The following is a 13,019-nucleotide window of genomic DNA, read 5'->3' as shown; positions in this document are numbered from 1 at the left end:
TACTAATTTTTACATGCAAATGGATCAATATCGCAGAATTATTGAGAAAATATTCGGTTCTCTCTCTATCTAATTATTATCTCTCATCATTGATAAAATACGTCATCAAGTACGTCATAGTAGCAGAACTGCCAACAAGATAAAAGAAAACTTTTAAATAATTACATTTATAGGTAGTTGATTGTTATTGAGTTGAATCGAATAAAAATAGAAAAAAATATGAAGAACCATCAAGCTTAATAATATTTCTTCAATCATTTAAATGCTTTTCCACAAGTAAAAATTATCGAAACAAATGCATCAATTTTGTATCGACTTGTCAACAAAAAGCATCACTGACATCATTCGCCGAGTTGCCGTTCTTCTTGCTTCTTGGGCTTGTCCGCTTGTCGTCCTGTTCGCCATCTTGAAATTACCATTTATTGACAGTTTAAGGTAGGTAAAACTCTTTATTTCATATCATTTATGTCTTTATTTACCAATATTTATAAGATAATAATCCACTCTCTAATTCAATAACCACCACAATCTTTGTTTCAGGAGCAGCAGTGACTAAAACCGTTTCCGGCTTCTGAATTTTGCCCAGCTCATCAGTAGGAAAATGTATGTATTCTTCGTTTTTCAGAAAAAGTACTTATTTTTATATCCTCTAACTTGATTCAATCTCAATTTATGTGTTTTTAAATTAAAGTTATAATAAAATTTAGCTTTTACAATATGTTTCAATTATAATTAGCACTTGGTTGTGATTACTAACCTAGTAGGCCTAAGTTATTTTTTGTGCTAAAGTATTTTTTTCACTTAATTTTCCCAAATAAAAATATTTAGATTATAAATACTAACATTATTAATAATATTTCATGATTTAATTTATAATTAAATTTGTGATATCCCTACAGATGTGGTTACCTGGCAACATAATATTGATGTTTGTTCAATATAGAAATTGAGTTACTTCTTATCTACCATTCACAGTGTTAACATTTAAAAGTATTTTATATTCAATTGTTGCTTATTCAACTATCATATTATTATTCAAATACAAAAGTTGGCTACGAGGATGGGATTCCTACACGATATAGGAATTATATTATTTATTGACCTTCCATAACGAGGTTTCCTACTAGGAGGGGAGCCTGTGATATCCCTAAAGATGTGGTTACCTGGCAAAATCAATATTATGTTGCCAGGTAACCACATCTGTAGGGATATCACAATTATACTATAGCCCAAGTAAGAGCAATTAGATTGGAAAAAATGAACTAATTTGAATGCTAATCTGGATAAACCTCTCCATTTAAAAACTTGAAATGAGGCAAATGACTTAACTGAGTAGCTTTCAAACATTGGTATAGCCTACCAAGGGACCCTAAACCATCAAATTATGTAGCTGAACATTTTCAAATGGTTTGTTATAGGAATTTAGCTGTACTGTAAAAATATTGAATTCGATTGGTTTTGAAAAAATTCGTGCGTTTTCTACAGAATGTTTAGCTAAAGTGAAGACACTTTGTATCTTGAATACTTACTTAATACTTTAATAGGTACCGTACTTGAAGCTCTCCCACTAGAACACATCAGCGCCGTGGTCGTCATTAATAAGTCATTCTAATCCCAATCAAGAGTCCTAAGCGATGACTATAACAGCTGTAGTCTATCACCTTACATTATTGTACTCTACAATTATGCTATCACCTCACATTATTGTACTCTATATGATTATATGGACATGAATATATGAACTACCTATACAAAGAGTGAATGAGGAATGAAACTTACTAAAAATGAAATTTATCAATAAGTATTAAGTCAATCAATACTATTCGATTTTTATGAATTAATTGACGATTGTTTAATGGAAAATCAACTTTGCTCATAGTAATAAAATCATATGAGGAACGCAAATGTAGCCTTCTGTTAACTCCACTTATTAAATACTTAACAAATGTTGAACTCAAAATTGAGTGGTTCTTTATTGTTTGAATATTTTTGCAGGAATAGAGATCGTTCGAGATCAAGAGGCGGGCCAATGAGAGGCGGCAGGGGTGGTATGGGTGGCCGAGGTGGTGGGGGCAGAGGTGGTGGGAGAGGAAGAGGTGGTGGTGATGGGGGTGGCATGTTTGACCGGAAGTCATCGAGTCAGCTAAAACGACCACGTTGGAGTATGGAGGAACTCCAGGCGTTTCGAAAGGACTTCTACGAACCTCATCCAAATATCGTTAACAGGTCAGTTAAGTCTTTCACATAGTATTGTAAATGTAAACATTTCCTGGTTTACCCTATCCAAGAATAAAGTAATATAGTATATTTCGCACCTAGAGCAGAAAATGAGATTTTTCCGGCTCGAAATCGGTTTTCAAGTTCGAGGCCGTAGGCCGAGGACTAGGAAAGATTGAGAGCCGGAAAAACATTTTTGTGTGTGGCGAAAAATAGCGTTCGCACCACGGGCAAAAATGTATATTTCGTATACACGAACAATATATATATATGAGAATAGATGTTTACTAAGCACTTCCGAAAGAAGAAGTGGAAGGTGATAGCTCTAGCAAATCTGAGGTAATCTGAATATCAGGAAATTGTCCAAGTATTTTTATTTTTTATTCCGATTTGTCTAAATAACCTAAAAGATGATGTTCAATTATGTGGGTGGTTGAGTTTATACTTTTTTATTCTTTCAAATGACAATAAGATGATATTATTATAATTGTTTTAATTATTGAATACTGAACACAAATAATGAAGTTTTTTGATCAGCTGTTTTTTTATCACCTTTCTTAGTTCCATGTTAGCGGCTGGAAAGGATACTCTATCCGGCATAGGCCGGAAAGAAAACTGTTCTGACGTCAGACGAGAGTCGTCTGCAAACAATGTCTTTCAGATCTACGTAGAGACTGGAAAACTGCTGCTTTCTGTGCAGTGTGGCGAAAAATTATTAGTAATATGGGTGTCAAGGATTTCCCCATTCAATTATAAACTTGTTTTTAGAGTGATTTATAATTTGTGAATTAGAAATAGTATTAAATATTAGCCTACAGCATTCAACAGTAGCCCTACTTGTGCAGATATAAATATTCCATAAATTGAAAAAGGACAGACTATAGTAAAAGCAAGAGGCAAGTTGTTATTGTACTTGCTTCTCAAAAGTGTACTTCATACTTACTTACTTCATACATTTGTCTCCTTCGGTCATGACCAGAAATCTGGATTGACTGTGTCGTGTCTGGAAGTGGACCTGACTTGGTCCTTGTCATAGTATTGACACATACGTTATAATGTAGGGTAAAATATGTTTTAATGTAATGACTCTTATAATTCAGGGTAGGTCTTCATAATAATGATATATTATGTATAATAAACGTAATAAAACGTTTTCTTGAAGTCAGATATTCTGAAAAATGCAATGCGGTTCATTTCAATATAACTCTTATAGAGTGATATTAAATTTCATGTTCACTCTGTGAACTCGCTGAATAAATTGTTTCATAATAGTTTGTTTCAATCTGAAACATTATTTGCGTATAAAAATAGTTTCACACTTCGAGCCTTTGTATATAGGTACCATTTGTTTGAATTTTCATGAAACTATTTGGTGTTTTATTTTATTCTAATGGATAAGCTAGACTAAAGAATTTGAAAGAATCATAAATAAATTATTGAAAAATTGTTTTGCAGGCCGCAGGCTGAAGTGGATGCTTACAGAAATGAATTTGAGATGACACTAAAAGGAGAAAACATTCCTAACCCCATCATCAACTTTCAAGATGTCAACTTCCCAGATTACGTGATGAGTGAGATACGGTAAGATTATTACTTCTGCCTGTCACTTGAAATGATAATAAATAAGTTTTATTTCGACCAAAAACAACAAATTTTACAGACTTCTTAAACGGTATACAATACATCATAAATAGCATCAATATTGCGCATACAGTAAAAAGTGAAGATAGAATAAACAATATTATTTATTATTATTATTATATTTATTATAATTATATTTATTATTAAAACTAATTATTATTAGGCTATTTGTTATTATTATTTTTTTATTGTATAAAATACTATAATCATAATACAATTATGACATTGGAGGAAAAACTAGGCTTAGCCTGTACTATTTCTCTCCAAAAAATTTGATAAAATGTTAATGTTGTCCAAAATATAAGGTTATATAGTCACACACTGCTTTGTCACTTGATTTTCGGTCCAGAAACGATGATTTAAAATTTTGAATTTTGAAGGTTGATTTTATACTCTAAACGAATCACAATAAATTAAAAACTTTAGATGTATTGCACTTATTTAAAAAAATTGAATACAAAATCAAAAACCTACTCACTATGACAACTTTGTAGACCAATAAATTCGAATATCAAACTTCTAACAATTGTAAGGCAATAATAAATATAATTTAAAATTTAATTTAGTTGCACTGTGCAGCAAAAGTACACCATAATAATAATCAATATACCGTACGAAATATAATACTGTATGCAAATGACCTTATTAAAAAGGTCACAAATACAAATGAAATGTAGATTTGTTCCATAAAAACTTCATAGCCTACTATTTTTTTCTTAGATATTGTATAGGCCTAACATTAAAAAAAGGAAATAATATATTCACTTGTCTAGAATGTTTTAATTTTTTGTTGTATTCACTTTCCTAGAATGATTATTATAATTTGAATTGTTGATTGTATGATTCACTTTTCTAGAATGAGTAAGCTATATTAAAATTTGAAATGTTTGTTGTATTCACTTTTCTAGAATGAGTATTAAAATGTGAATTAGATTTATGTTATTGATTTTGATTCGTGATTGATAATTGATTGCATTTTTCAGGCGAGCTGGCTTTGATAGACCTACTGGTATCCAAGGCCAGGGATGGCCAATTGCGCTCAGTGGCCGAGACATGGTTGGAATCGCTCGAACAGGTTCTGGAAAAACTCTTGCGGTGAGTTTTTTATTCACTAAATGCATAATATTGAAAGAATTTCCTTGAGTCCTGATTGGACTGTTCCCACTCAACACGACGGAGCGAGTATAAATACACATTAGAACTTATAGAAATTATATTCTCACTGTACCGGTCACTAGAGATGGCTGACACTGAATGTACAGAAATAAGTTGGCTGATTAAAAACCAATTTTATTCATTAAATGAATCGCTAATTGCAGAAAGGGAACATGTCCAACTTTTTCAAAAATTGTATTTTTTTCTTTTTAAATCAACTATTTAATGTAAGATACATCGTTTACTGTAGGAAGGATACATGTCCAACTGAAAGCATTGTAATGACGACGTTTTGAATATATCGTTTACTCCAGGTTTAGGTTCCGGTTTAAATAAGTTTTATGTCTCTCCTGTAAAATTATGAAAACTGGACATGTTGCCTTTCTGCAATTAACGATTCAAAATTCATGAATTTTTAGAATTACAAAATCTCATTCGATGAAATGTAATAATTTTAAACCTGATTAGTAAAACCTTGAAGTTTTTAATAGTACATATTATTATAATGTTATTACATAGTTATTTATTTATTTGATCATTCAGAATTACACAACTTACAGAAAAGTACCACAGGCTTATAAGCTCAAAACTGTTTCAATTCTAATTTATACATCAGTCCAAATGTAGTTAGGTAGGTTATGTGTCACTTAATATTCATCAATTACACACTCAATTTACAATTCAAAACACACAAAAATCATTTTTAAATTAAAAAAATACTTCTGATTTAAATTAAATTAAGTTATGTATGTGATTATAGCTGATTTGACATTGTTTATAATTTTAGTTGAATAAAAATAAAATTATTTTATTATTATTATATTAGGCTTACTGATATATGGGAATCTAGCTTTATATCCTGTCACAGCTTCTAAACTTAACACTCTGTCTCAACTTTCAACGCGTAAGCTGCACCCACACTAACTGTCAACGCTTATAAATGATGACCAGCGCCAGAGTGTGGATGCGTGGTTTGCCAAAGCTTGTCTTTGTTGGCCATCGCTCTGATTTTTGTCCAGCGTCAATAAAGGCCAGTGCTGGCAAACCACCCATCATCAACACTCTTGTCATCCATTGCGTATGTGTCCTGTCTTCTCCGTAATTGAGCTGCTATAGGCCTTATTGCGTTACGCTTTTATTGTGTTCCTTTTAGTTATATTTTCAGTATTCTATCAGTCTCGCTCACTACCGCTGGCCTTGATGAGACACTGTTCACATTGCAGTGTGGATGGCGAGACAAACGCGGTCAAGCTTATCAGCTGGACCATCTTACTGGGCTAAAGTGTGGACTAGGCACAACCAAAGACCTTAAAGAGATATAGACCCACAATGCCTATGCCTTCCCAATGATAACTCTTACTTGAAATTGAAGGCCGCCATTGGGATATTTTAGCACGGTATATATATATATATATATAATATTATAGATTACAAAGGCATTGGTATGTAATAATCCTATTTCAATTCCAAGTACGACACTAGCGCTGCATGTGACTCTATGCATCTTTAAGGTCTTTGGGCACAACCAAGGTCTATAAATACAGGTTATGACACTATCCCGTGATGCATTGCAAAATCGCCATTTTGTGGGGTTCCAGTTCACCAATTTTCAAATTTATCAGCTGTTATGATTATAGATTAAACAACATGATGTGTTATTTGTAATATTTTTCAAGGGATATTGTTTGGCTTTGAATTGTAAAATAAATTATTCCAACAGAATAATAGTATTTAGATTCAAACTAGGATCTGAAATGTTGATTTTTAGATTTAATTGATGGGAACTTTCAACTGTTTTTGAGGTCCAAATGCCTTATGAATCATAACATGTTACAAGAATAAGAACAATTTTAAATAAATGAATTATTGAACTATTTATTATTGAAATTTAATTTTTAAATACAAAATTGAAAACCTGAATTTACATATTTTCTGAACCAGATTGACATAAAACAACCCATATTGTTTTTAAAATGCATAATGCATGATTTTGTTACGAGCAAATTGAATCAGATTGGATTTTTAAATATACCGCCACAAAAACCCCACAAAATGGTCGCTCCATAAGGAACACGGGTGTCTAGACCTGGTTTTTATAGACCTTGGGCACAACAAGCTTACCAGCTGGGCCAGCTTACTGAGCCAAAGTGTGGACTGTCACAACTTCTAACCTGTACCCTCTGTCTCAATTTTTTATCTTTTACACACTCTGTCACACAATCTAAATTGTCCTGGTTTGTGGTTGCAGTACATCCTGCCGGCAATCGTGCACATCAACTTCCAGCCGCGCCTGTTGCGCAACGACGGGCCGATCGCGCTGATTCTGGCACCGACGCGCGAACTGGCGCAACAAATCCAGCAGGTGGCCACTGACTTTGGCCAGTCGACGTTTGTGCGCAACACGTGCGTGTTTGGCGGCGCCTCCAAGGGACCGCAGGCGCGCGACCTCGAGCGCGGAGTGGAGATTGTCATCGCCACACCCGGACGGTTGATTGACTTTCTGGAGCGCGGCACCACCAACCTCAAGCGATGCACCTATCTGGTGCTGGACGAGGCTGATCGTATGCTCGACATGGGCTTTGAGCCGCAGATCAGGAAGATTATCGAACAGATCAGGGTGAGTTGTCACACAAAAAAACAAAAAATAAATATAAGCTACTGCACTCAACTAAAATACATATTCTTCAATGTTGTTTTCCATCACGAACTGCTTATTATTAAATCACTTTTTGCTTTTAGAAAAAACGACTAGCAGTCAGATATTTTACAATAAATGAATTAATCACTCACTGTGACGAGATCTTTCGGCAGTTCCGCCATCTTCTTGGTTGTAGATGTGTGTAACTGTTAACAACCAAGAAGATGGCGGAACTGCCGAAAGATCTCGTCACAGTGAGTGATTAATTCATTTATTGTAAAATATCTGACTGCTAGTCGTTTTTTCTAAAAGCAAAAAGTGATAAAATACATACATAAAAATTGAGGAACTGTTAATTCATTTAATTAGAAATAATCACGAAATGATATTCTTATTCATAATATAAATAATAATTATTAAATGAAGATTTATTTAATTTATACCCCCATGAGTACAGTAGTAGGGGAGACAAAAACACAGACAAAATGAAGATTCCTTTTGCACCAGTGTGAGTCGTAAAATCAGCTTAATCAGAGTAGGATAATAATTTAATTTCTAATTTATTGCAGTTTACTAGAACAACAAAACACAATTCACAACTTCACGATGATGAGCACGATGTACGTGAAAACAGAAGATGTTTGTTGTCTCCTTGTTTGTAAATAATCAATAATGGGTTCGTTCTGTGTACATGAAAAGTGGAAAATTGTTCCAGTTTCAGTGGTATAATGAGGTCCACTATAATGGCAGTGGAGAAAGATAGAACAGCGTTGTCGATTATCTATCTTGCCACTGCCTTCTATAAAATAAAGCTGATACCGTTTTCCATTTATCTTACCTTTCACTTAAAATTCTACTGAATCAAATCATTTATCGATGAAAACTTTTAATATTCCAGCTCAACACTTATAAAATCAATAGAGGTTAAAATTGATTATTGTTTTTTATTTGCAGCCGGATAGACAAGTTTTGATGTGGTCGGCTACATGGCCGAAAGAAGTGCGTCAATTGGCTGAAGAGTTCCTTCACGATTACGTTCAAATCAATGTAGGATCTCTACAGCTGTCTGCCAACCACAACATCAAGCAAGTTGTAGAAATGTGTGAAGACCAGGAAAAACTTGAGAAGTGAGTAGGCTACCATCTACTTTTCCAACCTTCTAAAAAAATTACAATATATCGTATTCTTTCTATGTAATGTGTATTCTAGTAGTTTATAAGAATTGAATTTAGTGAAAATGCACACGAATGATTCATTCAAATTCAAATTCCTTAATCACATTGTCATTGTTTGAACATTGAATGAATCACTTTATTTGAATCACTCTTCTTTATTTCACTTTTGTTTGAATCATGCTTTATGACTCTTTTCTACTGAAAGCGATTTCTACTCAAGTCATAGCTTGTGAATAGTTGATGTGAGGAGTATAATGATGATAATGATAATAGGTAAATAGAATCTTTTTAATGATAATATACGTATGACTAGTTTAAAATTCCTGATCATATCTGAACAATTACTGGTTTAGGTAGTAGGTAATGAATCACAAAGAATCTATTTTATTTATTGTCATCAATTAATGGTCTTTATAATATTTACATAAAAAATTACAATATATCGTATTCTTACAATATATCTAATGACTTGAAAATGGTATTAGTAGCCGAAACATGTGCTAAAATAATTTAAAAGTGTGCTCATATTAATATTTCTATTTATATTTACATACACAATACACAATACTCTTCACTTTATGATGATAAAAAATCTATGCAATCTATTGGAATAACAGAAATTTGAAAATGTGTATAAATCATTTCTCGTATAAAGGTATTAATTATTAAATTTTTCCAGATTGTGTGATCTACTTCAAAAAATTAGTCAAGAAGAAGAGAAGAAAACAATCATTTTCGTTGAAACAAAACGAGGTGTTGATGAAATTTCACGGACTATTACTCGATATGGGTAAGTTATTTATCAATATTATGAGCAATTTATTCCTACGTATTATGATACCTGGAACTATTACAGTGCAAATATAGATAGAAAATTTATATTATTTCAAGCTGAAAAACTAGTTACATGTTTTTAACGGTTGCAATTATTCATTATGAATCTGAAATATATTCAATTATTTAATATAATTCACAGATTCACATATTTATTATGAATCTGACTGCATTTTTGTGAATTCAATAGAACAATTGAATATGAATAAAAAGGTAACTCCAATTTATAAAATTAGTGCTGGATATTATGATTGTTCGAATTGGAAATGCTCAACTTTTGGACTTGTATCTCATTGAGAACCCAAACCTCACTGAGTTCAATAGTTTAAAAGGGTGTTATTCTATGAACTATTGTACAATTGGCCCAAGGCTCTATAATTTGCTGTGATATACATAATTTTGTACTTATATTAGAGATTAAATGGCGTAATTTCCCAAGAAAAAATGTTTCATGCGATTTTTGTTGTTTCAGATGGCCGGCTGCTAGTATTCACGGAGATAAATCACAACAAGAGCGAGATTATGTGTTGAATGGTACTTCTTTTTATCTTTTTTGTTTCAGTGTAATTTTTGTACATCAGTGACGGAAATCTATAGTAGTTCTGTAGTACAACGTTTTGAAAATAATGAATAAGTCAATTTCAGAATTTGCATTTTTAAAGGTCAATGTGAATTAACTATTTAAGATTATATTTTGTCTACTGATGGCTGATGTTGATAGAAAACTAATCGCTTCATATTGTAATATGATTTCTAAAACATAATCTCAGTCTCAGTAGGAACAGTAAATTTATTTATTCAATTCCTTCAAATTTCAATTCATTTGTTGTATAAATTTACAAATTTTCTCAATCATTCCCATTAACTTAAAAAAATACGCAACTTGAAATTAGAATATTTAGATAGTGTTGTTTATTTTAATTTACTCAACTCTTTTCTCTCATAAATTGTAATATGATTTCTAAAACATAATCTCAGTCTCAGCAGGAACAGTAAATTTATTTATTCAATTCCTTCAAATTTCAATTCATTTGTTGTATAAATTTACAAATTTTCTCAATCATTCCCATTAACTTTAAAAAATACGCAACTTGAAATTAGAATATTTAGATAGTGTTGTTTATTTTAATTTACTCAACTCTTTTCTCTCATAAATATAACTGTTAATACATAAATACAAGCCCAACCGTCACATGGTTAATATAACTATCGCTATTTGAAACCAGCTAGTGAGTCGAACCTTGAAAAAAGTTTCCTGAATACAATACGTATTCGTACGTCATGAATGGATATAAACTTGAATTACTAAAATATTTGTGTTTCATTCTACTGTTAAATCTTGAGATGATTTTTACAAAATTAGTTATACTGCTAGCCTTTACAAAAGTAGCTGTACTGCTAACGTATTTCATTACCCGTTCAATTTGAAAGCAGTCACTGGTTTATTTCAAAACTTGGAACATTCATTCTGAATTGAAATTATTACAGTATTTGATTCCCAAGTTTCAAAAAGAGGCCGATAAATAATCAATTTGTAATTTTGTTTCAGACTTTAGACAAGGAAAAGCAATGATATTGGTAGCAACAGATGTTGCCGCTCGAGGTCTTGGTAAGTCACTTCATTCCTTTCTCCACTATCCGGGATTTGATACAAGATTTCACACATGTTGAATTGTTTTGTTGTAATTTCTCAAGCTTAATGGGTATTACGATGTTGGGCAAAATGTGTATATGTTGTGTGAACCCCACCACAATAGATTGGAAGTGTCAGAGATGAGATGAAGTGTAATGATGGAGTTGTGATCTAGTGCTTAATCAGTGTCAGACTGGTTACTGTTTTGCATTAAATTTAATCAATTTTCAATCAACAACGTTGCCCCAGATATTGTTTTCATACAGTGAAGCCTATTTATAACCGAGAAAATGTTGAACTTATGTGCTGTGCCAAAAGTTCTGTATTGAGCACCATTAACAATTGAAAGGCATCTAAGATATTAATATAAACAATAATAATCATTGATTGTTGAATCAGAATTGATCAAAATTCGACTGTATCGTTCGCCTGATTTGTTTTTACAAATACAAATGATCAAATTTTTCGAATTTGTTTTGAAAAATATTATTAAACTCTCAAGATAATTATTACTCAGAATATGTTGATAGTGAGTGATTTTGTTGCCGAGGCAGGTGTCAATATCGGTAATTGAATTGAATCACTCCTTGAATACAAGGAGGTATAAAATTATGTATCTTCAAAAGATTGTACAATCTACACTCATTAAACTTAATCAACATTTTTTTCGTTCCCAATTAAACATATTCAAAACGCCTACAATATTGAATTCTTATAGAACTCATGCATTAAAAAAGTTTTTATTCAGTATAGGTCATGCCTTATTCAGCTTCTACTTTCTGAAACAATAATTTATTTTTTTTAAATGATGATTTACAATGTTGAGACATATCCATATGAATGTATTTTCAATTCAGTCTCGATCTATTGAGCAGTGCTCGCCTGCTTTTGATGAATGGGAGATTATTGAGTTTACAAACTGGATATCCAAACATTGTTCCACCTATTGTTTTTTAATGAACTTCGACAAGTTGAAGTCGAGAATTATGCCAATAACTCGAGCCTAGTAATCATCCAAATCCTATGTTTTGGATGTGGCAACGCTGAGTAAAATATGGCAGCTACTCATTTATTTATTTATTTTTTAATTGATTCCACGGAAGGTCACAGTTATTTAGGAGTTCTCTAGGATACAGTTTTTATGTACCCCAGAAGCTTTGGCATGAGTGTTTCAATATGCTTCAGTTTTAATAGAAGCTATTAGATGAATTCAAGTTGGTGTCGGAATCCAATTTCTAAACTTATGTTTTCAGATTATCTTCCCTGATTGAACCGTTTTTTTGTGAATCATTTTATGATCAGGAAGAATAATTTGAATTGGTTTCCTATATTTTATTCAAATTCAACCAACTTGAATTTCATACAACAATCAAACTATATTAGGTTTGATATCGTTGAGTGTTGTTGGATATTAGATAGCGTTCTAACAAAACAACTCCGGTATCAATTTCTACCGAACAATTCTGCTAATGCATGAGCAGACATGACAAAGCAGGAATATGAGATCCTCTGATTGACATAAGTCTTGAAAACATAAATTTTCACTTGAAAGTATCAAAGTTTCAAGTCGTTGATAATTTCAAGGCTTTACATTGAATTATTACCAATCATAGAATATTTTTTTCAGATTGAATCATAGAATATTTCTGCTACGAAATTAGAGAAGATTGACATAAATCTTTAGCAACACTTACACTTTAGATGCAGTGTAACTACACTGTCTTTT

General features: G+C 32.1%; 1 protein-coding gene across 1 annotated transcript in view; it reads left to right on the top strand.

Annotated features, from left to right (window-relative positions):
• The first annotated feature begins 343 nt into the window (after window positions 1–343).
• Window positions 344–13,019, top strand: part of LOC111043420 (ATP-dependent RNA helicase dbp2) — a 38,529-nt gene continuing 25,853 nt past the window's right edge. Inside the window, exons 1-10 of the mRNA XM_039428796.1 lie at window positions 344–435; window positions 541–603; window positions 1,996–2,226; window positions 3,673–3,798; window positions 4,842–4,953; window positions 7,262–7,630; window positions 8,606–8,778; window positions 9,506–9,616; window positions 10,133–10,194; window positions 11,210–11,269. Of these exons, the coding sequence (XP_039284730.1) occupies window positions 602–603; window positions 1,996–2,226; window positions 3,673–3,798; window positions 4,842–4,953; window positions 7,262–7,630; window positions 8,606–8,778; window positions 9,506–9,616; window positions 10,133–10,194; window positions 11,210–11,269 (1,246 nt within the window). The 5' untranslated portion in view covers window positions 344–435; window positions 541–601. The remainder of the gene's footprint in view (window positions 436–540; window positions 604–1,995; window positions 2,227–3,672; window positions 3,799–4,841; window positions 4,954–7,261; window positions 7,631–8,605; window positions 8,779–9,505; window positions 9,617–10,132; window positions 10,195–11,209; window positions 11,270–13,019) is intronic.

The sequence above is a fragment of the Nilaparvata lugens genome, chromosome 5 (genome assembly GCF_014356525.2).
Source record: "Nilaparvata lugens isolate BPH chromosome 5, ASM1435652v1, whole genome shotgun sequence".
Classification (NCBI taxonomy): domain Eukaryota; kingdom Metazoa; phylum Arthropoda; class Insecta; order Hemiptera; family Delphacidae; genus Nilaparvata; species Nilaparvata lugens.
The sequence above is the reverse complement of the archived record's forward strand: the minus strand, read 5'-3'. Positions and strand labels throughout refer to the sequence as shown.